Source organism: Tyto alba, unplaced genomic scaffold (assembly GCF_018691265.1).
Source record: "Tyto alba isolate M040663 unplaced genomic scaffold, T.alba_DEE_v4.0 Super-Scaffold_14, whole genome shotgun sequence".
NCBI classification, from domain to species: Eukaryota; Metazoa; Chordata; class Aves; order Strigiformes; family Tytonidae; genus Tyto; species Tyto alba.
The window spans coordinates 56,719,918-56,746,533 of record NW_024881276.1 but is presented as its reverse complement, the minus strand read 5'-3'; the positions used below and the strand labels follow the sequence as shown (position 1 = coordinate 56,746,533).

The 26,616-nt window shown below is 46.0% G+C and overlaps 2 protein-coding genes across 6 annotated transcripts in view; one reads left to right on the top strand and one right to left on the bottom strand.

Moving 5' to 3' along the window:
* Window positions 1-1,569: 1,569 nt before the first annotated feature.
* PLA1A (phospholipase A1 member A) lies at window positions 1,570-24,899 on the bottom strand. 5 transcript variants are annotated; one of them, XM_042788906.1, is made up of 13 exons: window positions 24,633-24,899; window positions 20,805-20,853; window positions 19,101-19,271; window positions 17,117-17,318; window positions 15,052-15,229; window positions 13,430-13,538; window positions 10,691-10,792; window positions 9,759-9,848; window positions 8,712-8,879; window positions 7,569-7,658; window positions 7,006-7,114; window positions 3,355-3,519; window positions 1,570-2,053 (listed from the first exon to the last, which is right to left on the bottom strand). In XM_042788906.1, exons 3-13 carry the CDS (start codon window positions 19,171-19,173, stop codon window positions 1,969-1,971), a joined length of 1,371 nt encoding a protein of 456 aa, XP_042644840.1. In that variant the 5' UTR covers window positions 19,174-19,271; window positions 20,805-20,853; window positions 24,633-24,899; the 3' UTR covers window positions 1,570-1,968. The 5 variants fall into 5 exon arrangements, with proteins under 5 accessions (XP_042644840.1, XP_042644842.1, XP_042644844.1 ...); XM_042788908.1 differs by having other exon boundaries at window positions 1,570-2,050; XM_042788910.1 differs by having other exon boundaries at window positions 19,101-19,188; window positions 24,794-24,898.
* Window positions 23,863-26,616, top strand: part of CD58 (CD58 molecule) — a 30,090-nt gene continuing 27,336 nt past the window's right edge. Inside the window, 2 exon segments of the mRNA XM_042788321.1 lie at window positions 23,863-23,907; window positions 24,439-24,541. Coding sequence (XP_042644255.1) covers window positions 23,863-23,907; window positions 24,439-24,541 — 148 coding nt within the window.

The window sequence follows — 26,616 nt, the reverse complement described above, 5'->3', positions numbered from 1 at the left end:
AACCAAGATGGGCGGTGAGGGTAGGAGCCTCACCAGGGCAAATACTGAGGGAAGGAGATGAGAAGCATCAGTCCCACCATCAGCACGCACAGGGCAGGGTGTCCTTCAGTGCCTCGTGGCAGAGACACGCGGGGGCAGGGCCATTCTGCGTGCGTGGCTGGCGCTGGGGCAGCCCTGGGCTGGTGGAGGTGGCCCTGCCTGCCCTGCCTGCTCACACAGGGGCTGTGGCCCAGGGACCGGTTTGGCGTGTCTCGCAAGTCTCAGCTGGGCAAGATCTCTGCCCTTGGGATCTGGCACTCTTGACGGACTCCTGAGGTCTGGAGAGGCCTCTGAAGTGGTGGGTAAGTGGGATCCAGGTTGTACACAGCTCCTTGCACTGCTTGCCTTTGCTGTCACCCCAGGGCAGGAGAATGGGGCTGCCCCAGGCCTGGGGATCGTCCAGCTAATGGTTGTCACCCTGCTCTGTTGTTGCATTCTTGCTTCAGCCTGATCCCATTGCCCTTCGCAGCTAGGAAATGTCTCCAGCAAATTAACATGAGAACTGCTGGGGTCCTTTCTGCAAAGGAACTGAGATGCACAATGGAGCTGCTTCCATCTGATATAGTGCTTTATGCACCGCAGTAGTGGACTGGGGTGGGCTGAATTACACACTGCCTTTCACGGGTGCCTGCTGAGGTTATATTACAGTCTTCAGCAAGAAGGGTCACGGCCCAGCTCTAACCCCTTCCTGAGTGTAGGGTGGAGATGGTGTTTGTTAGCTGGCCTTCCAAGCAGCCATATGGCAGGGCCCAAAAGCTTGGATGTGAGCTGAAAGCAGGAGCTATCTCTGCAGTGACACTCTCTACTGGAGCAGTAGTGACAGCTCATGACAAGTGGCCAAGGCTTCTTCACGGCAGAAATGCCTTTAGAGTGTCCCTCTCTCCTGACCAAGGTGTTCCTGGTGCACTTCTCTATCACCCAGTGAAGCCAGTCCATTGAACCAGAGAAAATGGTCTATAGAAGATGTGATTTGTGGGCAGAAGTGATGAAAGCCTTGTCTCCTCTTTAATTTGGATATGCATCAAGGTGGTGGAAAAGGTGTGGGTGGGTGAGGCCTGTTTCTATGTACATGAGTCTCATATTGCAATCTTTCATCAATTCTTTTCAGACCCTGGCTGTTCTTCAAGGTCTGAAAGGCTGTTCTTAGTTCCTGGGACTAATTTGTGCTAGATGGCCCTGTAGATACGATGCTCCATCCTCCTCCTATTACTTTCTATTCTGGGCAGTTGGTCAAAGCTGTGCAAAATTGGATGCAAGAGCACTGCTGTACTCCTGGTGTCTGTTTCACTTCATGGGAGCTTCAAAGAGAATTTAGCCAACAGCCAGAAGAGCTGCTCCAGGCCTGTCAGGGAATCTATTCTGATTACTTATCAGGAGAACTAACATGAAATCAATAGGGTCTCACCCTGAAAGTGTCTTGTAAATGGGACTAGTGAGTTTCTCGTTGGAGCCTTGGCTAAGAATGACTCCTTTCTGTGCCAAACCTGAACCACACCGTTTCCCCTTGCTGAGGAAAAATAATCTCTCACCTTTAACATGAAGATCTCAGGACACTTTAATGGTACAAAACACAAATGAATTATCCCAACGCTCCCACTGTAGGAAGAATGATATTATCTCTTCCTTCTTTCATACAGATCCAAGCCTTGAGATTAAATGACTTGCCCATCTCACTTTCTGAGCTGCATACAGAACCCATGAGATAGAAGTCCCAATCCAGTCTTTTAACCGAGAGAACTTGATGTAACCAGTCAACCTTGTACTCATCAATCTGTCGCACACTTCTTTTCCTTGACATCCTGTCCCTAATGCAGGAAGTAAATAACCCATCCAGTTTTATCGTGAAAGTATCACCTGTCAGCAGAGAGCAGCAGTAGGTTTAGGGCTCCTTTCCGGGTCTGGGTATGCCTGCGTGCTCCGAAGGCGGTGCTAGGCACAAGCAGCGGGCAGCTCATAGGAGGTGTCTGTGTTGCTGTGGAGGGTGAGGTTCCAGGGTAGGCATGACATTGTCCTGCTGAGGGAAGAACACAGGGAAGTCAGGAGGAGGTTGCTATCCTAACACAGAGGCAAGCGAGGTGCTGGTGGACCTTGTGCTGCTTAGGTCCACAGGACCAGGGTGCTGTGCACTGGTGGGGCTGAATTGGCTGGAGGGGTATGTATGGGGTTGTGTCCTTCACTTTTCCACCACTGTTGTTGCTCTGAGTGCTCCCAGTTTAGTGATAAGAACATAGTGGTGAACCTGTGCAACTCTACAGCTTTTTATCTCCGTTGCAGCCAAGCCCAGTGCTTCCAAGGGTGAAGGTTAGCACCCCTCTAAGGCAACGTGCCATGCTGTCCCATTTATAAGTGATAAAAAGCCATGTATCTGCACATCCATCCCAACTTTGGAGTGCTTGAGGGAGTTCCTGGTATTTACATAGGAATGCCTTTTTTTTTTTTTTTTTTTTTTCCCCCCCTATCTGGGCCTACTGAATCTATTTTTACTGTCTGGTTCTTGAGTCTCCTTACTGCCCATCAGAACAGTATTTGAACGTGAGCCCAGTTTGCCTTCTGCTTTTCCCTGCTTTGGAGTACCCACTAGCTTGCTTCAGCTTGGAGCCAGCATAAGAGTCAGCTCAGAAGCAATGTGGACAGAGTTTAATATGTCAGTATAGACCTGGCTATTTTGCCCTGCCTGCAAGAACTTTGGATCTGCAAAACTCCTGGCAATAATACTGTATTATGGAGAAAACCCTTATCTCTCTCAGGAGGAGGAGGACTTGGCTGGTTCTACTCTGGGTAAGGTAATTATGGCTGAAGGCATATACTCCACAATGCCTGGCCTAGAAAATGCCAAAATGGTTGTCTTTAGCCTTAGTGCTTTATAATCCTGTGCAGCATAAGAAGCAGAAATATATTACTGGTCTTCTGTTGTCTTATCTTAAAATGTTTGTCTGTCATGTTTCAGATGGAGACCCATGGTAGACACGGGAAAGATGGAGGGAGTAAACAAGGACAAACGGAATACTTTCTAGTTAGTACAAGCTTTTGCCGTGGTTTGTGACTTAAGCATCTTTAAGGTGATGTGAGTCACAGCCATTTTCCTTCCATGGCACAATGTTTTTATCCTGGGGGAAGAACTGTAGAAAACTCCTAGGAAACTACCTTGGTAGTTTTTCTCTTTTACAGGTAGAAAATGATTTACGTAGGGACACAGAGGTGATGGGAGAGACTGCTTTATATGTTTATCTAAACAGGAGAGAGAATGGGTTGTTTCAAACCACAGGCTGCATCCACAGGCTCACTGGATCACTGTAAGATATTCCTGTGACTTACTTGCTATCAAGAGGCAGCGGGGCTGCACAGAACTTGCCAACGATGGATGATTCATCCTTCCTCCAAAACCGATTCTTGGGGAGATACTTCAGTGTCACGCTGTCTATCTGGCAGAGGGGAACGCTGTGGGCCAGCAGCCGTTTGCCCATCTCCTGATGCTTAGGTCTGCAAGGCAGGGTGAGAGATGTGAGAGAGAACATTCAATCAACCTGCAGATGCAGGCCATATGCAAATGTGTTGAAACACTAGAGGAACCTGGAGTATTATTGTGAAGCCCTTACATAATAAAATGGAGTGAGAAGAATCATCTGCCAAAACAGGGCATTGCACATTGCTGGTTGTCTCTCCATGTTTTATCTCTGTAGTCAGGTATATTTCTGTATAAATTTCCTTCTTTCCATCACACAATTACTACAACTCCTCTTGCCATTGCATATAGATTGAACACTGCCAAGATTGCTACAGAGAGGTAAGTGGTAGATAAGGTCAACATATATGAAATCATGAGTGGCACAGATAGGGACTGGTTATTCAGTGTTTCTTCCAGTATATAAACTAAGGGTCATCAAAGGGAGCTAAGAGGTGGCAGGCTTAAAAAGACTGCACACTGCACAGACTACCACTCCTTTTAAGCTGTTAAAATCCTTGCTATGGGATGTTATGGATGCTAGAAAACTTACACAACTATAGAAGTCATAGGAGGGGAACTGGACAAGTTCATGGGAGACAAAAGCTAATCAGGACAAAGATCTCACCTTTGCATCTGAAAGTCCCTGAGATGTAATTAGTCAGACACTGGGAAACGATCTGGGGAAGCATTGCTACATGCTTACACTGCCTTTTTTTATACTCTTCTCTAGGTATTTGCTTTTGACCATGTTGAAGGTGGGATGCTTGGACAGAGGGATGTTTGTCTGTTCCTATGCTCTTACCCAGGTAACACCAACTGAGAAATGCCAGAGGTTTCATAAAGAGCCAGTGATCAGAGCCCAGTTGGTCGTGTACTGCAAAGGAGTGCTGTCTAGCCATTTTACAGAGGTGGGCCACCTCCCTTCTGTGGAGTCCATCCAGAGGGCCTTCTCACGCTTGATCTACTTGGCATCCCTAAGATCCTGGAGATCACTGATTTCCTTGTGCTCATGAAGAATATGTGTGTAGCTGACTCTGCACAATCCCAGAAGCACCTGAGCGACTGCCTGATCAGAAATGTGATGGTAGGGAAAGGGGAGAGGTGACAAAAGGGTTCTGCTAACCAAAGTAGATCCTGGGAGCGGACTGACAGCTGCACTCAGCATCCTCCTAGGCCAGAGTGGCCAACCCAAACCAGTACATCCAGTCCCCCCCAGTGGTAGATGTTGGAGGTTTTGTGTATTTGATTATGTTGAGCTTGAAGCTGCTAAAAATAGGAAGCATCATGAAATTGTGGTTATAAAGGTGAATAATAGATAGCAAAAGGAAAACAAACAGAGGGGAAGCCATCTCTCTACTGTATAATGTCCATGGGCAGGATCCAGCCCTGCCCTAGGACAGAGGAACACAGTAAGGTTAAGCAGGTTGAAGAAAGCCACTGTGGGACTGACATTTGGTCCAAACCCACACAACCTTTGGATGGATGTAGGACTCCTGGTTGGCTTCAGGAGTATGTTTTCTTGGATATGGGGATGATGTCGTGTGATGTGTAAGCAATGGCAATGCATCTGGGAAGTGTGCCATGTAACAAGGTCCTGACTCTGTCAGCCCCATGGCAGCTATGGAGCTTGGGGACGTGTCTTTTGGGGCACTCTGAGCAACATGTGAGGCACCCCGAGGAGTGAGATTGGAATTGATGTTTGGGAGAGGAAGGGAGAAAAAAAGGGCAATGTGAGGCAAGACACAACCATGCAAGTCACTTGCTGAAGGTGTGAGACTGGCTGAACACTCCCAAGTCTCTCTGCACTTCTGGGGAATTGCAGGATGGCATGCATGTCAGATCACCTGAAATAAGTCTGTGATCAATCAGTCTCTGAACTGTGATGTGAGAATCTACGTTTAGATGCCTATTTGACACTCTGAGCTTGACTGCGCTGGAGGGATGACCTTTGCCTAGAGTGGGAAAGTTTCTTTGCTACAGTGTTAATTAAAAGGAGCATCTTCAATTTTATACTCTCAAATCCATAGGTTTATTGCTGTAAGAAAATTTTTGGTTTAGCCTTGTGCTTCTTATGAAGGCACTTAAATTAAACACAGCTGCTGTTCTTGCAGGGCAAGGGTATCTCTGGACAGGTTACCTTGCTATAACTCTACTGTCTGATTAAAACTGGAAGGTACAGCAAAGCCTCAGGGTTGCCTGCCTGTCTCACTTCCCCAGGCAGCCTTTCTCTCCAGTGCTCACATGCCTCCTGCTGGACACCTATCAAGCCCTGTGTCTGACAATTGCAAAATGAAGTGCTGCATGTCTTTCTGAGCAGATCAAGGGTCCTGACTTGACCTGGGTGTTACTATTTCTTCCTTTCTGCATCTTAGGAAAAGGCAGATTTGGCTGGCAAACCAGGGAGGGATTGAACAGACTGAACTCCATCAGGCTGGAGTACAAACTCCAAACTGCAGGGCCTGGCTGGAAATCTGTGACCAAGCAGCTATATCACACTGGAGACCACCCTACAGCGTGGCTTCCTCTTCCCTGGTTCTCACCCCTACCTCCTGGTGCCCTGGACTGAAGCAGCAACACAATTAGCTTCAGGTCACAATGTTTTGGCTTAGCAGTAAGGACTGTGTGAGAGCCAGCGCTGGAACCCTTCTGATCTTAGGAGAGCTGGCTGGGGCTATTTAGCAGACTTTTCTGGCTTCCCGAGGCAATCAGCAATGTGCTAGCTGCATGTCTACATTGAAGTTCCCAGCCCACCGCAGTGGGCAGGAAGGAGTAGGAAGTGAGGAAGACTTCTGGGGAACGTCTCTGTGGTGGAGAGATCCCCCTGCAGCAAGGGTTGTGGAACAGGAGCCTGAGTCTGGTCCTTTAATTAAGGTATGGTTTGGAGGAGGGTGGTGCTGTCAAGAGAAATCTGTCTCCACATGTGGTCTTGGTACCCTGCCGCCTGAACTTTTCCCTACCATGGGAGCCTGTGTGCTTTGTCGCATTACTGCAGAGGCAACAAGCCACTGAACACATTTCAGGCTGTGCATAGATTAACTTGTCTCCTCTTTGCAACTGCTGTCCTACTGGGCGTCGAGATTAATGCCTAAGCCAAGTTCATCAGCCTGGAACCTCTGGTGGATGGGGTCTTGCTGTAGCCATCTCTGTCTGGCAGAGCAGAGCTGTTAACTATCTCACAGTGATCATGGGTTGAGTTGGCACCAGGCAAGGGTATGGTGTAAAAAACGAACCAGTGTAGCAACATGAAATTATGTAAATTTGGGGATTCCAGAGTGTAGCTACTGCTCTGTGCACTCAGGGAAGAGTTGGACCTAGCCAGGGTTACCAAGTATGGTAGCACGTCTGATTCTTGAGTGCATTTAAGGTAAATGTGGAGGGACTCAAGAAGAAAGGTTGTGGTTCATCACCCAGTGACTGCACTCAGGGAGATATGCTATCGTTGTGCCTTTACTGGACTGGTATAAACATCCTCACACATGGAGCTGGGACAGAAGAGGCCAGAAACATGCACTGTCACTCACATGGTGATCTTTGCTGTGTCCTTGGTGCTGTTGCTGCAGAAAGTGATTTCAATGCTGGTGACTGTGTTTCTTTTCTTCTGCAAGTGGAACTCAACCAGGCTGTGGTGGACTGAGCAAGAAGCAAAATATGTGGGATTGAGGGCAGGTACTTATCACATGGACCTACCTCAGCCAAAAGAAATCCTCTAGCACTCATTCCTTGGCCCCACCAGCAGAAAGAAGATTAACCAGCCATAAGAAAGAAACTAGTTTCTGTGGTATGAGAGGCACAGTGGCCAGGTCTGCATAGTCCAGTGTAAACAGGCATTTTCACTACCTTCTACTTTAGTCCTGAAGCCATGTGGCTGTCTTAATCCAGGGCTGTGCCCACATTAATAAATCCATTGGAAAGGGCTTTATGGGGCAGATGTGCAGGGTTATTGATCTTCAGCTGTGTGTCTCAGACCATCTGGGCCACAACACCTGATTCAGATGGGGATGGTGGGTTGCACCTGGCCTCCCCTGAGAATCTGCCTCATTTGGTCAACTCTTTTCTGACTCATTTTTTTCTCATTGCTACTTACCACAGAATGGGGCTGAGGGACTGGTCATTAAATAAACTTTCACTTCCTTGGGCAGCTTTCTCATGTTGACGCCTGCCTGCTCCAGCAGGCCTGCAGGAGGAAATAAAGACAGTTCAGGGAAAGCCATGAATGACCCAGAACAGAAGTATAATTGGTCCCGATTCATCTCCACTCACCCCACCCAAGTCCACTGTCTCGGAGGACAGACCTTTCCTTTATACCCGTGCAAATCAGAGGAAGCACAGTTTTGTGATGTCTGTTTGACAGGTTAACATCCTCTCAGAAAACCTACTCTGGCTACCCCAGGTAATCATCATCAGAATACCTCTCTGTGGCTTTGTTTCATTCCTCTGCTAACAAACTGTGCCATCATTTGCACCTGTGCAAAATGAGCAGGACTAAAGACTACTTAGTGCAAATGTAAATGACAATGCAAACACAAAGTGCTGGGAAACAGGATTTCTGGGTCAAGTGAGAAGACCACCATAGCTTGAGGCACCTGCACCACTGACTAGCTGGCAATGTGGCCTGGTGAGATGGGAACGTGGTGGCTGTTTTGAGAGCACTATACCAAAAGAGGCTTCTCCTTATGTTCCTCTGGCACTGGACTGCAAATAGCAGCAGAGGACACTTCCTCTCATGCCACAGCTCAGTTTCAGAAGCCTAAAAGAGGCAACCATTACCTTCTCCCAGTCCAGGGAGTTCATCTTTGGGGTGGCCATGGCAGGAATTTATGAGAAGGAGGTGACACAGCAACAGTTAGTGGTTTGTAGAAGAATGAGACTCCAGGCTTGGGCTAAAATTTCCATCTGCTTCTCTAAGCAAGACACTTTTTGAGATAATCGCCCACTTTTGTTAGGCAGGTGATTCTGGAGACTCTCTTTCAACTAACTCATCTGTGGGCCCTATAAAATGTTTAAAGATCAGAAATGTTCAAGATGTTGGTGTTCTAGCTTGGTCAATATATGACCTTTTAGTGTATCTCTATAGAAGCCTGAAAACGAAACAGCTTCTCACTGTCCCCAAGGAGATCCAAAGTAAATCCTGCACAGAGAAATCTGAACCGCGTACTGTGCTCTGCACCAACACCCATCAGAAATGAATTGTCATCTGCTCCAGGAAAGCCTCGTACTGGTACTGTACCTATTCTGGGACAGGAGAACAGGAAGGGGTCAACACAGTCCAGGCAACGACCATTTAAAAAATCTTGATGACTTGCGCAGGGGAATGCCATGAACGGACAAGGATGTTTCAAGGCACTGACATAAAGATGTACTGCCCTCATGTGATCACAGATCAGATACTTATAACCTGCAAGAAAAAATGGACCCAGAGAAAAGCAGCCATGAGCCTTTCCCTTGGCTTCAGTGTTTTTGCATATTTCTAAGGAATTGAGTGTCAAGAAACACTGTTATTGATTCTGCAGCCATTCCCTCCCCATTAGTAACATTTGACAGAGCACCTCTGTGACTACAAGCCCAGATCCCACTGCAAGAGGAGTTATGTAAGAAATTAGAAGTATATGTCCCAGACTGAGAGAGTCCTCCAGAGGAGAGGGACCACAGGACTGCCATGTCTCCAACAGTGTACCATCGATGAAGGCCTCAAGCTCTCTGCAAGCAGGTACGATGGTGCAGTGACTCCCACCTGTACTGGGACCCCAAATGTGGGAAGTGAGGTACCACAGGTGTCCCCTGTAACCTGACTCTCAATGCAGCTGGCTCATTCAGAAAGTATTTGAATATTTATCCACACTATTTACTGTGTAATGTCCTGTTCTCCAGAAGGAAAAAGCAGGCTGTCCAAGTATAGACACAACTTCCATCATGGAAACAAAAAGAAGCTTTTGCTAGTAGTACCTAAGAGCCTTTCTAGCAAAAATGTTTTCTTTGTTGATACAAATTCTACTGATGCTAGGGTTTTGGCTCATATAGAAGTGTCGCCAAAATTTTGTCTCTTGACAGCGGTGCTGCCAAGACACTTGACTTGTATGTGATTTTAATTTCAGCTGCTTGTTGTACTGCTGAGAGGAGATGTGGGACATGAATCTCTGGTCCCATGTGCCTTTACAAATACATGTTTTGCTTTGATGTCTTCCCTGACTATAGCAGGAGCTGGCTGCCAAACAGCTTTTTCACAGGCTGATAAATAGCTATGAAATCCCCTTTCTTGGCCACAGAGTATTCTCACCTGAAGAGATGAATCGGGGACATCCTGGCTGATCTTTGCCTCCATTGACAAAATAATCAATGTGGCCGACAGGAATTCGGATCCCAAAATCTGAAAGGAGATTAAATGCCATTTCATCCTTATGCTTGGTATTTCTATAGGCTTTCCACTACACGGTGTTTGACAGGCCCCAATAAATGGTTGAACATTAGTAGTGCTGAATCCAGCTCCAGTGCTGGAGACAGCAAGGACAGATTTCCTGTTCCTACATGCCTGCATTGTGCAGGTTTGCTGCACGGAGCAGAGAGTGCTCCAGGCCCTGCCATCGAAATGACTGGGAACTGCAGCTTAATCACCACCTCTGTGACTCAGGTTCTTGATTCAGCATAAAGGAGAACAAAACTGGCCACAATCTTAATGGGAAATTATGAGGCATGATTGAGAGTTACATTGGTAGAGATTTCTCTGACCTTAAAGGTGTGACTCAAAGGCACTACATTATTCTTTAGCACGTTCTGCCTATGTAGACCCTAAGCGCTTTAGAAAAGTTTCTCTGTTGTTGTACCAGCTGTTAGTTTGACGCCGTTACTTTCCACTGGCACTTGCAGTGGTACCCTTCTTACGTCAGGTTCGAAAATGCAGTATAAGACCTGACATGCCTTCCAGGGGGTAGAAGCCATGCCGAGCTGATTCTGCACAAACTCACTCTGCTGTAGCAGGATTAAGGAAACAATATTTGTCAGAAGATTGCCTTCTGTTTAATCTCTACCTGTGCTCTGGGATATGGGTACCTGCCAATGAATTAATCATTGAAGCCTATCTAATCCAGAAACATCCTAGGAGTGAACTGGAACTCATGGTAATCTGGCATAGATGGCACAATGATCTACACACACTCCTTAGCAATAATGACGGCAGGAAGAACAGGCTGAAGAAGATGGAAGCCAACTTACTGTCAGCATCAGTATGAATGGCTTCCACAAAGAGGGCATCCCCAGGATCCAGGCGTTCCTCAGGGCTGGCTCTGGTGTACTTAGGGCCTGCAGGATCCAGGCCTGTAACAAAAGCAAACACCTCAACAACAAGTGCTCTTCAGCCCCTTTCTTATTTCTGGAGCAGTTATTTTATCCAAAACTTTAATAATGTTGCTAGGCAGAGGTGATTAATTATTCCCAGGTCTCACTGATTATGCTCCAGAATGGTTTCTGCCCCTGCTAGCTTCCATTACAGCTTCCTTACCTTGTCCTCTACTGTTCCTTTATCAGTTTTGTACCTCAAGTTTCTAGGTTGTAAAGCCATGTCTGAGCTTCAGATAGCTTTGACAATGGGGGTGCAGAGTGTCTTTTGGATTTTTGGTGAAAGAGAATCAAACTTATAACACTTTCCCTAATCGTACTGTCATCTGTATTAGCACTACAATCTGAGAAATGTCACTGAAGATCATCAGTTGGGTAATTCAGCGTTTCAGGCATTAACCAATCCAAGCATTCCAAAAGTTTGATACTATTAAACATCCCTAAAACAAGGAGGCTTCTGAGTCCTCTCCCCACAAATAAAATCGAGTACTTAAGCAGCCATCTACATTTTTGCCTAAAACTTGCTCCTAGAGCAACTTCTAGGGAGTCAGAGGAATACAGAAAATTGTCCTTGTCAATACCAAGGAACGGGTTAAAGATGTTTCTTTTTTTGTTCTGGCTGAGGTTGATCTTGTTCACTTTTCATAGAAAAGTAATATCACATCATGTTTCTCACTCCCCAGGCAACAACAGTAGTTTAAAAAGCAGCTCTGCTCCACGTGCCACTTAGCCTCAGAGCTGGACAGTTTTGCTGTCTTGGACTCAGTCCCATTAATTCTCTATGGAGAAGGCAATATCAACAATATAAGTTGATATGTCCACATTTGTGAGGGGGGAGAGAAGGAGGAAAAGGGAAAGAAGGAAAAAACATTCTTTCCTATTCTTTCTATAAATAAAAGCTAATAATGGGACAAGTGGTCAGAAGAATTTACTGCTTTATTTTTTCTCCCATGTTCTTTAATCTTGACACATACAAAAAGCTGAGAGGTTCCCCACCCACTTCTACAGACGAAGTTTTAGTTAAAGACTTTAAGAGATACTAAAAAGTGTTGTTTGGTATAGCTTAAACTTCTTCCCGAGGAGGGAGAAACACCTAATACAAGCAGCAGTCAATTCTAGAACAGCTCTGAAGCAAGCACGTTTCTATCCTCTATTCTCTATGCCAACCTCCTCCAAGCACAAGCTGCATAAACTCCACTGAGATGTACATCCTCAGCAGCTACGAAAACTGTTCACTGAAGCTACACTGTATGCAGCTGAATTCCTTCAGGTTTTTTCATTTCCTCTGCAAGTATTGAAACAAATTGCTCTTCGGCAATTTTCGATACGGGTGGTTCATTCAAGTTCCTGTACCATTTGCTTTCCTGCACAGGGAGATAGCCACAGGAACAGGCATGGGTTAAAGAAACTCACTTCATAAAATAAAGTCTGTGACCTGATCTCTAAGACTCACTCTGGTTTTGCTCCATAGCTCTTTTTAGGTGACTGAAAACACTTCAGCAAATTATGGCTCCGGAATCACATTCCTCTGTGCATGTATGTGTGTGAAGAGTCAGGAGATGAGATCAGACATATCTTGGGTCTAATTCCACCTCTCTTCAGGCCCCTAAATCTGAACTGGAACCTCCAATCCTCAGCATGCCTATGAACCCCCAGGACAATCAGGAGTGGAGAAAAAGGATTGTCTTCTAGCAGAGTTTAAAATTAATGGAATAAATTAATCTACAGAGCTTTTATTACATGTAGACAACATAAAAGGGAAGAGTCTCTGACTCTAAAATTATTTACCATGGTTTCATGGGAAAGTTTCTGCTTCTGCTCATTTGAAGATTTTGCTGATTGTAAAATCCTGGTGCAGGAAAGTGGTTACTCCAAGTCCCTCCCAATGTAAACTTTGATTCACAGCTTTAAAAAGGGCCTGGCATAAAACTTAGCTCCTGTTTGGTCCTTGCCTGAGCTGTGTCGTAGGGATGCCATGCCCAGCCCTGAGTCTTGTTGGTTCTGCCTTTATCTCGCTGACTTGATTTCCTGGCTTGACCTTGGGCTTGCCTCATCACCACAGACTTGCCTGGTGATGACTGGACTGTGGTTGGCCCTGGTTCCTGCCACTGGACCTGCTCTGCTCAACTTGCCCAGATACGGTAGGACTGTGTCCCCCGTCAGTGAGGCCACTGCCCCTGCCTACCTTGCTGTCCCCTTGGCTCTCAGCTCACATTTTCCTGCTTAGCAGCTCACTCTTGCTGCTTTTCCACAATGACATGCATTGTGGGCTTTAATTTTAAGAGCCACAGAGGTACACATGCTATAAAGTGAAAGCAAAGCATGCAGGTATTGTGGGTTTTCATTAGCCATGAGGCCTTGTATTCTTTTAAGCTAGCACCAATCTGAAGAGTGGGCCAGAGGATCCTTTAGAAAATACATGCATTTTTTTGGCAGTGTGGAGGGGACTGATGGTTGGAAAGGCATTGTCAGGCTCTCCTGAAGCTAGGAAGAAGCATGTAAGCTTGGATCTAATGAGCCCTTATGCAATTAAAAGACCACTATTGATGACTCCCATTCCTTGCTCTTTCATTCTCCCCTTTGAAGAGCAAGTGAGGACCTGAGACTGTTTTATACCTGTTATCCGTCCCAGCTGACCACCATGGAAGTGCCCCACCAGGCCCCCGACATGTGCACCGAGGCTTACCCCGATGATGTGGATGGATGTCCCTGAGATGCCCAGGGCCTGTAGATTGATGATAGTACAAATTAATGTTTCCGTAGAAGAAGGGTGAAATACCCCATCCCAGCCCACACAGCAGCTCTGTAACTCCTCTAAAATAGGATTGCTTTTGAGGTGTATGGTGGAGAAGCAAATAGATGTGGGAATGATGGGTTTTGCCCTTTCTGTTTTTCAGAGTCCTTCTTCAAGTCCACAGATGCAAACCCAACCCTAACCAGGTCGGTCAGATGCTCCTGTTCATAACACATAGCCTCTGGCTTCTCTTTCCACAGCTTGCTTCACACTGAATTTCCCTCTCTCAGCTGAGTGACCCATGTTCACCATGTGAATAATCTTTTTCTCAGTAAAGCAGAGGAATTTTTTTTTTTTCTACTTTTATACCATCACTGTACCAATATGCTGATTAGTATTTTAAGATTATATTTTCAGAGATTAAGGATTTATCCATAGGCTGAACAGCCAGGTAAAGCACAGCCATTTAGACCTGATGAGAGATGACCCCATCCACAGGAACTCAGCTGCCTGCAGGCTGGTCTGCTTGACGCAGTACGATACAATGGGAGACAATATGGTGCACGAGAGCTTGATGGCTACATGAAAAATCCTGACTTTCAAATGTATGAGGCCATATCCTGAAGCGGTACTGAGGCTTATGAGAAAAGAATACAATCTTCTGTGGTGTAGTGTTGCAGGAGAAGCTGGACAGAGAAAGTCTGTAAGTAGTTGGACCAGTACTCAGCACAGACATGAAATGAGTGGTGGGGATGCTGTCCCTCTCAGTTATTTGTTCACTGTGTGACCTAATCGGCAATGAGGGGCGACAGTCCTTTCCCACTCCACCCCAGCCCCCATCCCCATCCCTCTAATGACACAGTGGCTCCAAGGGTTGTTGTATTTCTGGATAGAAATGTGTGACTGTGCACAACGTGGTGCATACTCAGGAACTCCCATGCTGTGCACCCTGGGTCTGCAGTGCAAACGTTTCACAGAGAGTTGATGCGTATCTTGTTAACATGAAGATGTATCACCCTCATTGCATAAGTGTTGTTCTGCAGTGCAGTGCACAAATGAACTGGGACACATGTGGGGACTTCCAGCTACTGGGAAGTATATCTAATGACCAAAGCAAATATAAAATAGCCTCAAATCCCGCCACCTCCAGCTCCCTGGACAAAATTTACAGGCAGAAGAAGAGGACTGCCCAGTGAAGCATGGACCTGAGAAAACCCAAGCCATCCTTCAGGTTTGTCTGGAGAGGCAGCTGACAACAGGGATGTTCTTCCAGAAAATGTCAGAACTCAAGAGAAAGAAGAAAAACAGTGGCATGCTCAAGCCTGGACTGAGACAGAGGGGAAAAAAGAAATTTCTTCAGTGCTACACAATGCTCATTCTGGAAAAAGGAGCCTTCTTGCCCAGCTCTTGGAGACAGCAGGTTGGGAGCTGTTCTCTCAATTGTTTGCATGAATGATGTTCTCTGGCCATGCTTCCCCACAACTGGAAATGCACAGTAGCTTACCAGGAGCTTGCTGATGAATTGTGAGATGGAGAGGGCCAGCTGTGTGACATTTTCCACTGCAGAGGGATAGGCTCCTGTAGACCCATAAACCCAGTCTACTGCGATCACGTTCACCTGGCTTGTGTGCAGTATGGCATGGACAAGTCCTTCAATCCAGGAAGGTTTGGTACCCAAAGCCCTGTGGAGTCATCAGAAACAAGTATGTTAGGTGTCTTCCAAAGTAGGGCATGTTGTTCACTGGTGCTAGAGCTTCACATGTCTCAGAGGAGGCTGCCAGACAGTCGCTGAAAGTTTTTTTCTTTCAGCCAGACACTCACACCTGGTATTTCTTTGCAGTGGTGTAATAAGACTTTCTGGAATGGGCTGATTCAGAAGGGAACCATATATTTTAATGAATAGCATTTGCAGGGCTCAAGCTGAGATCTCAGTCTTGCTGTGGTGCTTCAGTTAGCCACCATAGAGCCCACCTGGAGTAAGACACCTGACCAGGAACACCTGGATTCTGCTCTGCTACCCACTGGCAGGAAGTCCGTAGCCATATCACCTTGTCTTTCTGTGCTACATTTCCTCATCTGTAGACAATTTAAAAAAAAAAAAAAATCTATACCCAAGAATTCAAGGAAAACTGAGAGGCACTTCCCCTATTACCACCTGGTGAAAGGTGTGCTATGTCACACCAGGGCAACTACTAGTTTCCTGAAAAGACCCTGCAACATCTTCTGTGGTTTCATCCTGGCCTTCTGTGCATTCTCTATTCAGACTTTTGCACATCAAAACAAATGTTATATGGTCACATTTGGCTGAAGAATGGCACAGTAAAACAAGCTTGCAGAATGGTGACAGCTTAAAAAAACCCAGATCAAATCCCTATAGTTTCAAGAATAGAATTATAATGTCTCTGCAAGGGCTCCTAAATGGCTGACTAATCCAAGATGTTGATAAATCAGGACAAGAGTTCCAGGAAAACAGTTTAAAGGGACAAGAATCTTTAAGAAAAGACTGCTTAAATAAAAAGGCTGAAAGAAGGAAAGAAAAAGGAAAGATGTAAAAGAGGAGAGAGTGAGAGAATGAGCAAGAGAGTGAAAGAGCATGAGAAGGAAAGAAAGAAGGATTTGAATTCCCTAACTTTTTTTAGGCTCCACAAAAGCATGAGCCAGCAATGTGTGCTCACAGCCCAGAAAGCCAACTGTACCTTGGGCTGCATCAGGAGAAGTGTGGCCAGCAGGTCGAGGGAGGGGACTCTCTCCTTTAAGTCGCTTTTGTGAGCCCCCACCTGCAGTGCTGTGTCCAGCTCTGGGGCCCCCAACCTAAGAAGGACATGGACCTGTAGTAACAGGTCCAGAGGAGGCCACGAAGACGATCAGGGGGCTGGAGCACCTCTCCTAGGAGGACAGGTTGAGAGACTTGGGGCTGTTCAGCCTGGAGAAGAGAAGGCTCCAGGGAGACCTTATAGCGGCCTTCCTGTACTTAAAGGGGGCCTACAGGAAAGCTGGGGAGGGACTCTTTATCAGGGAGTGTAGTGGTAGGACAAGGGGTAAAGGTTTTAAACTGAAAGAGGGTAGATTTAGATTAACTGTAAGGAAGAAATTCTTCCCTGTGAGGGATGTGAGACACTGGCACAGGGTGCCCAGAGAAGCTGTGGCTGCCCCCTCCCTGGAAGGGTTCAAGGCCAGGTTGGACAGGGCTTTGAGCAACCTGGTCTAGTGGAAGGTGTCCATGGCAGTGGGGTTAGAAGTAGCTGACCTTTAAAGTCCCTTCCAACACAAACCATTCTATGAAAATAGACAGCTCATCACAAACTGAAGGTCTTCAAGTTGTGTTGTAACGAGGGTTGTCAGCAGCATTGTTCCACCAACAGCCTCCCAGACAATTCCCAGGTCCAGTTTGGGGCTCAACACTCCAGACTGTTCTTAGCAGGTGTTTTGCATGCAGCCACTCTGCTGGGGAGACTAAAGATCATAGGAGCAGGTGATTTATGTGGCCACCCCACTCACTGTTTGAGAATGCCCCAGCAATGTTTAATTTACCAGTAAAAACTTAGTCACTGTGCTCTTCTTTCTCTCACCTGAAGCCATGGATTATGATCTTGGTTTCCAGACTGCTGTTGAAGCTGCAGTTCTTGATGCCATCATCAGCTAAAATCAGCTCCCCACAGCTGGGGCTTGAGGAGGTGAACAGAAGAAACTGGATGTTAAGTTTACTGCCCCGTAGGAAATTTGCTGTCTGGAAGTCAGTGCAGTGATGCACTGAGAGTCTGTCTGTTTTCCCTGGAACGAGAGGGAGTGAATAGCATGTTTAGTCTGCATCTGTGTGATGCAAAAAAAACCCCAAAGCTCATTCTAATTTATTAGGAAGATGAAGGTAGCAATCTCACTTCTATTGATAAAGATTAAAAAGGTAGAATATAAATTAAAATCAGCCTGTTCTGGAAATTTTATCTGTCTGATAAAGTTGTTTCTGTCCTTTGATGGAATTCCAGCACTGGCTGGGGAAGATAACCGTGGATGTCAGGGTAGCTTTGAATTCTGAGAACTGTTTTATTGAGATGTGAATGACATTCTGTTAGGTTTTTTCCCAAATCAGCCACACATACCAGCTACTAAGTACATTTATGATCTGGTCATTAGATCTTTAAAAAAATGGTTGAAACAGGCAGTCACCACTGAATGGGGAATATTTCTATTCAAATTGTGTTAGGCTTAGTAGAAGGTACAAGTCTAATTGACAATTGTATCAAAAATCCAGAAATAAATATGACAATGTCGGTGACAAAATATGAGAATGATAATTTCCTGATTGATTCATTTACTGGATGGAAATGCTTTATGGGAAGGAAAAGGCAGCTACTGGAAGGTACTTTGATCTAGACAGAAAAAAAAAAATCTCAAACTTGTAGCTAGTGAAAAACTGAGCAAATTTAGGTTAAAAAGCAAGCATAGAAGTTTAGCAGTATGTATGGCTAGCAATATGCATAGCTAGGATACCCACAGAAGAGCTGGATTCTCCATCTTTTGTCATTTCAGAGGACTGGCTGCTATTTTGGAAGGCTTGTTGAAGGTAAGATGTCAGATTTACTGAAGGACTAATGGGGTGAAATCTATTGTCCTGTGAGGAGCAGGAAGCAAAATAATTGATTAAATGATCCCTTCTGACCTAAAAAGTGTTACTTTATGAATTGACATAGTTGCATCCTGCTGCAATGACAATGCATGCACCTTCCCTTTTCTGGACTGGAGGAAGTGAAACAGTCTTGAATATGCACATACAATAAAATAAAAATTTAAAAAAATAAGTCAACCAACTCCCTAACTGCTGGCTGTTCCATTAGAAGATACTTTACACTAGCTAGGCAGGACATGGCATAAGGGTCAGCACAAAGGAGTGAGATTCAACCCTCAGATGCCCCCTTTTAGGATGTGACTGTCCCTCACTGTTGTTGATTTTGGTTTCCTGTGTACCGAAGGCAAAAAAGAAAGAGATGTTCTCTGAGATCAGTTTGGAAAAAATGTAGTTCATGAGCCAGTTTAACCAGCAAGGGCAGGTTCAGTGCAAGCATGGCGCATATCAGAAATGCTGTAAGATGAGGGGGATCATAGGTAAAGGTAAGGCAGGAGGTGCATTGCTGTGAAGGTGCAGGTGATGTGGGACTGCAGTGATCACAACAGCAGTTTCATTGACAGTACAATTAAGAAATAAATGGAACTCTGGTGTCTGTTTATTTTCTCCCAGATACTGCAGATTACACTTGCTAAACTTTCAAAGTGGGAGATGTCAGTGCCAGAGGTCAAGTGGTCCCTTTTCCGCTGCCTTACACTTCAGGGTAAACCCAGATTGTTCTTTTATATCAGGTTAATGGAATTACATCACTGAGACTGACTGAATCAAAGCATGGGAGAAGAAAGGACTGTTCTTGCACTACTCTTTCTCCTGGCACCTAACAAGATTATGGCAAGGACCACTTGACACACGGGTTGTTTAGGGGGAACTGAATTCAGATCCTTCTATGTAAAACCTTCAATCCCTTGCCAAGCACTCATGTTTTTTCTTACCTGCTTGTGCTGAGCTGAGCAGCAAGAGGACAGCAAGAACAATGAGCAGCTTTCTCTTCAGATCCTCAACCATCTTCCTGTTAGTCTGCTACAAGTACAATATTGTACAGGGGAAAAGAGCCGTGGTGGGTTGTTCGATCAGCTTGACTGTTAATGATCAACCAGCCTGTGCTATTTTGGGAAAAAATGGTAGGAGCAATTACCTCTGCTCTTATTTAACCATTAGCCAAAGTCTGTGTCATCAGAGGGCTTCACTGACTTTTTGGTTTAAAAAGATACTGACACTCCTTTCCTCCCTACCTCCCTTTCCTCAAGGCAAACTTCTCACATCAGAAATCAGTTAGTGAAACCAGTTCCAGCAAGTGACAGAGTTACAGTGCTTTATCCTTGCCACCTAGACCTGTCTGCCAAATTCTGACTAGGGACACTGATTTGTCACTGGGCTTCACAGTAAGTCTGTGCCGGGAAAATTGATAACAGCCTTGCATCTGTGTATTTTCCTATTGCATCGCTGTCTCTTTCCTGTATTTTTACTTCTGGTCAGATCCCCGTAGCTGCCAAAAGAAGGCAAAGCAATGGATTACTTCTGAAAAGTGAGGGGAAAGACAGGCTAAAACGTAACTGGTAGCCATATCACCATAATACACTAAGACTGTGTATTTCTTAGGGTGGGGATACTCTTCACTCTTCCTCTGGAGACTGAATCTCAAATACTACAGGAAATAAAAAGATGATCTCAGTAATGCGCCAGTATCATAAGCGTGCAAATACTTCAAACAGATCTTTAAATAAAAAAACTTTACTGCTTTGGTATAAACGGGTGGAGAAACATAAGAGCACAACTAAACATGTAACCAGGAGTCTGTCACATGATATTCATGAGATGGTGGTACCATCTCCCCGGCTGAGTTAGACTTTGAGGTAAGGGCACACCTGTTTCCTAAGCCTCATTGATGCATGTTGGTCCTTCTTGCAGAGGAACAAGTCAGCTTTGCCCTTGACTGTGTTAAGTGGCAAGAAGGGTAACGAGCAAAGGAGCATGCCTGTCCAGGCACTATTCTACAGGTGCTTTATTTATTTTCTTCTTCACAAAATTAAGGAATTGCTTCAGTCTGATCAGAAAGGTGATCAAAGACCTTTCCAAAAGCATCAGACATTATTTTTCTTTACAGTTATTGGCAACAGCGGTCATCTCCTTACCTCAGTTTTCTCCAGCCAAAGGCTTTGGGGCTGGTTTAGGCAGATCTTTTTTATTTCCAAGTCACTCCTGAGAGAAATTTCTCCCATCCTCACAGGAAAGTTAGGTAGCATCAGCTGCCTGTCCTGGAGGGCAACTGAAGCCCTGCCCCATCTGCATCCTCCCAGACACATATACAGATACATTCTGATCCTGAAATACTTGGCCCCACAGTCAAGCTGGCTTATTGTCAGAGAAGTAGGATCTTAGTGTATCTTCAAATATGCAATTAAGTTTGTCAACCCAATCAATTTTCCAAGATCGAAAGCTGCAATATGAAGAGCCAACTCCTGGCTTCCAGCCCACTCTTCATTTTTATAACCCCAGCACTAGACTCACATTGATTCACAGACTGTAAGACAAAAGCCTGTAGACTGCAACGGGCCCACTCCATTATACCCACAAATTCTATTGATCTGGATAATCTCTCAATCAAGAAAGGAAGAAATAAACTTGTGAAAACATACCAATAGGCAGTGGCATTTCCATACAATCCTCCAGAACAACAGTGTGATTCTGAAAATGACAAATTTTTAAGAGTAAAACAAATTGAAGAACCTAAAGAAAACCAGCAAACACTTCTTTCCATTTTTTATATAAAATTACGGTAATAAGCACTACCCTTTGTGGCAGGATGCAACTGTTACTCTTTGCCAACTTCTATGGGAATTTTGCAGTGCCATGTAATATAAGGCAGGCACTGGTATTACTGCCTTAGATTAAAAGAAACCTGTGGCCAGGATGTGCAGATCTGATTTAGTTTTGCACTGCTATGTGTATTTGCAGAGTTGCTAAACAACATCCTGGTATGCTAAAAAAACCCCCAAAGTCCTAATGAAATTGAAAATTCTGTTTTTTGAGCAGCTTTTCTTTTCCTGTAACCTCAGATTTAGTAATTCCATTAAATTTTTTATTATATCAGCACACTGTGGTGGTCCCTCATGCAAACAGCGAAAGTCACTCAGTTCCTCTGTGCTTAAAATGCTCTTACTGGTAAAACTATTTTGGTATGAAAAGTTTTCTTACTTTCGTTTGTGAACTTAATTACTCAGTAACTACAGCTATATTAGTTCAGAAACTTAATGTTGGTGCCACTTACTCTAGTTTCCAATAGGAGTGATCATACTGGCAACTGGAACACTGTTGCAAAGGCTTTCAAACCACATTAGGTTTCTTTTAAAAGTGTGATTCACCTGAGAATGAGCCAAGGATAATGAAAGCAAACAAACTTGATTTTATGTGAAAATTCTTTCATTAAAAAAAAAACCTGAAAAAATTGCACTGTCTGCACATGCAAGAAAAGGTTGAAAGTCCCAAAATCTGCTGAAGATGCCATCTCCCCCCACAAAGCAACAGCTGGCAGAGACATATAAGCACTGCAAATGCGCAGTAGTCAAGTGGAACTCTGATCACATGAAAATTCACTGGGACTGGAAAGCTGTTCATTGAAACTGGAAACAACGCAGTCAGGGTAGCAGTGTGGGACGTTGGGGGAAACTACGTGTGACTTAAGCAAATGATGACTATTTAAAATCACTCCCTGTGGTCTCTGCATTCGAGGAAGGGCATGAAATGTAGGCAGAGATGAGCTCACAGTACAATAAGGCTTGGATCCACCCTACTGCTGGAATACTTGGTATCACAGCTCCTGTATTTTCTCTCCTTTGCCCATGGAGTAGAAACTATGGCTTTATGTTAAGCACCTAGGCTCCTGTGTTGTTCTCATGAATGACAGAGGAACCAGGTTTAGTTCTCACCTCAGCAAAAATGATTCGAACTCCTGATTTTCACTAGAGCGTCCTAACTATGAGATAGTAGGAAGAAAATATTAAAGACTGACTTGGCAACTGAGGAAGGGAAAATGTGGGCAAGTCTGATTGGGTACTCAGTCAGGAAAGGAGACAAACCAGTCATTTTCTTGAGTCTTTCATGTGTACTTTATGGCTCTTCTACTTAGTATGACTGTATAAGTATGCACGAGAAGAGAGAAAGCATCCTTGCCACGTATCCCTGTAGTCTCCCAAAACCAGAGGAGCCTAGGGTTGATAAACCAGCCACCAGGCCCAAGTTCCTCTCTCACTTTCTCTACCCTGTGAAGCACTAATCAATCCTTTACAACGTGGAGCAGCTCAGTAGGAAGAACTTAGCCCTGCTTCGAGTGTGTGTAGGTGACCTCCTGTAGCTCCTTCCACTCTAAAATAATCTAAGTGAAAGTGTCAGTCTCTGCTTCAGCTTTCTTTCTGTTAGCTCCAAAGATCCCATAACCTACAGGAAAGCTGTTGTGTGCAAAGTGGGAGGTGGCGTTCTCCCAGCAGCAAGGTTCAACCTAAAGTCTCTGACATCTTGGGAGGACATTTTACCTGACAGGAGGACTAGTCAGCAGCAGAGAACAGATGTTCCTGCCAACAGGATATGGCACACATTACATTTCTTGTGTCAACACTGTGACTTGGAGACTTTACAGGGTGAGGAGCTCCCTTTGACTCTCCCAATCACAGAGATTGAGAATGGAGGGGGAAAGGGAACAGAGGGACAGTCTTCTTGTGGGTTTCTGTTACTGAGCAAAAGGAATTTATGGGATGGGCCTGACTCCATTTGGAAGCCATTTACGTTCCATGTCATTCCAACATAGCTATGGAGAATGGATCAGTATTATTCTGATTTTGGGAGAACTGAATGAGACAGAACTGCTCAGCCCAAAATACAGTATCTTTCTAGCTCATGCTGCAGTGATGGGGTAAAGGAGCTTGCAGTGAATCCTAGAGGAGGGAAAAACCACCACTCAGCATTGGAACATCTTCAGTGTTGATTTTGAAAGGTCCTCTGGCTAGAGATCTCCATGGCTGCCATTTTTTTTTTTTTTTTTCTAAACCGCTACAGGCACTGTTGTGTGAAGAGTGGAGCTGAGGTCGCTCCAAGTGGTGCTTAAGAGCCTGACACAGCTGCTCGGCAGCGAGTGGCGTGGGCCAAGCGCACTGGGAGGGAACCAGCCGAGGGATAAACCTGCGGTGAGAGCCTCCCTGTCCAGCACCAGTGCCGTGCGGGTGTTCCCTGGGACAGGCAGTCGAGCTCCCGGGAACTGAGCATGTTTTGAGGCTGCAAGGTCTGCTGGCAGCTGGATTCTCCTCAGCCAGGACAATGCACTGCGAGTGGGAGGCAGGTGAACAAGGATGAAGTATCCGCTCACAGCAACACGCTGCTGTGGGAGGAAAGCTGGCTCACGTCTGCCACTGCGGTATTTGGCAGAGTAGCAATTTTTCAATAGCTGCTGAGTGTTTATGTTTCCCAAACTATTGCGGTATTTTCCCTTTCTTCCTCAAAAATACTCTGTAGTGTCAAGAGGCCAGTGATCCACAAAAGGGAATGCAAGTTTGGTTTAGTTTTGTGAATGGGCTTCTGAGGAGGTGGTGTTGAAGGAAACCCCCAGAAGTCAGAGCTGGTTTCTGTTTTATTTTTTTTCCCTTCGCTCATTCAGAAGGGTCACCCCCACAGAGGCCAACCCAGCCTTGGGTGAAACGGGCGAGCATGGCTAAGCTGAGCCTTGAGCCCACCCCTCAGAGACATTGTCAGGTGTCCCCAAAGAGAACAGCGAGCATTTTGGGGAGCATCACTGTCAAACACCAGGCTCCAGGGAGTACTAGGTTTACAGGATCATCATTTTCTGAGGTGGCAAGCTGCGTGTTACCTGCTGAAAGTTGTTCTCCCCCTAACCTGTGGGGCTCTCGCTCCACATTAAATTGATTTAATTTTAGCTTTTCAGTCAGCAGAGCTGAAACTTCCCTACTGTAAGAGCAACACGACAATTTCTGCCGCCAGCGCTGGCTGGCGTTGAGCCCCGTGAACCAGAAACCCCCCTGCCGCAGCACCACCTCGAATCCCACCTCCTCTCTGCCAGCCGCAACCCACCAAGACACGCCGGAGGCGGCCGCGAAGTCTGAAATCCCCTTTCCTAAGGGAGGCCCGGAGTTTCCAGAGGAACCCTGCTCCCTCAGCACCCCAGAGAGGCCTCCGCCCCGCCGGGCGCCGCTGAGGAGGCCGCGGAGCCGGGCGGGGAGCGCGGGGCGGGCCGGCTGAGGGCGCGGCCAGCCGGGGGGAGGGCAGCGGCCGCCCTCATCTTTCGGTTTCTGTTCTCTCCGGGAGGGCAGAGATGAGGCCGGCGGTTGCGCTGGGGGGGTGGGGCTCCTCTTGTTTGTGTCCCTGCTGGGTAAGTCGTGAGTGGGCGGCGGGGACCCTTCCCCGAACCCACGATTCCCTTCCTTTCCCCTTCCCCCCCCCCCCAACCCGGCTCCCCTCACCGGTGTCGGGGCCGAGGGAGCGGCGCGCGGAGCGACCGTTAACGGCGGCGCTGCGGAGGGCACCCCCCCCCCCCCCCCCGGCGTCCCTCCTCAGGCGGGCGGGCTGGTGCCCCCTCGGGCTGCCGAGCGGCGGCTTCGCGGTCGCGTTCTGGGTTTGGCACCTGCGGTGGGTTCCGGCCGCGGGAAGCCGTCCCCTCCTGGCTGGCCCTGGCCGCGCGTTTTCTCCCCTGCGGAACGGCGGTAGGCAGCACCGAGCCGCTGCCTGCCCTTCCCCGCCGCCCCCGGATGTAACGCTGACATTTAATAACGGCCCGGATCTGTGCGTTTGGGGCCCCCCCTCCCCGTTCTTGGCACGGGCCACGCTCGTGTCGTTCGTCCGAGACTGGCGGGACCGGGAAGGTTACGGTGGGAAATGGGTGTGCTGTCTGTTGTACCCCGGTACGGGGAGTCGGTTTTCTGCCGAAGTGAAATGATTCTGGGCTGGGCAGGAAGCGACTCGGGGGGGGGGGGGGGGGGGGGGGGGGGAGCCTCACATTCCCGCAGCACCTGAGGTGCTAAGGAGTTTAAGAAACTAGCTTTTATTATAAAAGTATTTGTGTCATCCCTGTATGTGGAAGTGCTTTTTATTTTGTATTCTGTGTTACTTCTTGCTCAAGGAAAAATTGTCAGAGTTCCTCATGATTTTTTTTTTTTTTTAATAGTTGCAGCTTTTATTTTTTTTCAGAAGCAAATTATTACTATTCACTTTTGGTGAAATACTAAAGAAAGTCCTTCTTAGTCCAAATTCCACCCCTGTGTGCCTGAGGAACATAGCCCCCATGTCCATAGCCCTTGCACAGGGCTACAAACTTGAGAAATACCGACAGAACTCCCTCATTTTTTAAAATGAAATCAGATGTACAAACTTTAACATTGCCATCAGAGATAGCTTCTATTGCTAGAAGGGCCAAGCAGCGTGTCTTGCTCTATGTAGATCTTTTTATAATTCCTCTAGTCTAAGGGATTTATTTCTTGGTGACTTTTTTTGTTTGGTTCTTGGGAGTTTCCTGGGTGTGTCTAAAACAGGACCTACTGCATCCCCTTTTAAAAAAAGAACAGTTTCCTCTTGCTTTTCCTGAAGGCTTTAAGCAGCTTGTTCCGCTACTGAACATTCACAACAACTCCTTGAGATTTCCTCCTGTACTATTCCAGAAGTCTTCAGCTTGTTTTGTTTAATTGTGATTGCGAGGTCCTGTCCTGCAGCCGAGACTGTAGGAGAGCATTGGGACTGGCTGTGCGAGAGGACCAGGGGAGAAGCGAGGGCTCTACATAGCTGTGTGAGTCAGTCTGCCCCTGTTCAGCGGTGGAGACAACTTCTTCATTTAACCTCCGGTGGTTTTGCAGATACTTTTAAGTGTGTGTTAGTAATGCATGATTAATTGAGTGTCCTCATGTAACTTTTTGTTTGCATGAAGGCACTTTGTTACCTTACCTTACCTTACATAAATTGGCATGCCCTGGTACTCTGAGCATGAATCGAAGTGCTGGATGAAGGGAGCTAGAGCACCTGGAAGCATTCTGTGTCTGTAGTGAGACTCACCTGAAAGCCGGTGAACTCTTTCAGTATTCTGAGCATCAACCAATTTTTAAACAGTATCACTGCCTTCTAGTTCTTGCATATTTTGCTGGGTTCCTTAATGCTTCATTTTCCATCTGAACTTCTTTTCTAAAAATTGAGTTAAGGGGAGAAAACCTGGTTCACCTAAGAGCAGAAGTTACCATATACAATACTGAACATGGGCTGACAGGAAGATACAACTCTCATGTTTTATTTCTGACTTCTCTGAAAGTGACTAACACAGAAACCAAACTTACCTTAAATGTGACTTTTTGTTTCTTTCCCATTAGGCAGTTTGACAGGTTTGGGTGGTTTTTGTTTTAAAATTTCTTCCCTTTCTTTCTCTACACACACAAATGTATGCTCCTTTCTATGTGTTTGTTCATC

Excerpts from the sequence above, each read along its gene's own strand:
- PLA1A (XM_042788906.1), bottom strand. The coding sequence starts at position 19,173 with ATGGTTGAGGATCTGAAGAGAAAGCTGCTCATTGTTCTTGCTGTCCTC. Across the intron at positions 10,793-13,429 it reads TCAGCTGGGACGGATAACAG|GCCTGGATCCTGCAGGCCCT; the intron begins GTATAAAACAGT and ends CTTTTGTTACAG. Across the intron at positions 3,520-7,005 it reads GACACAGCAAAGATCACCAT|ACCTAAGCATCAGGAGATGG; the intron begins GTGAGTGACAGT and ends CCTGCCTTGCAG.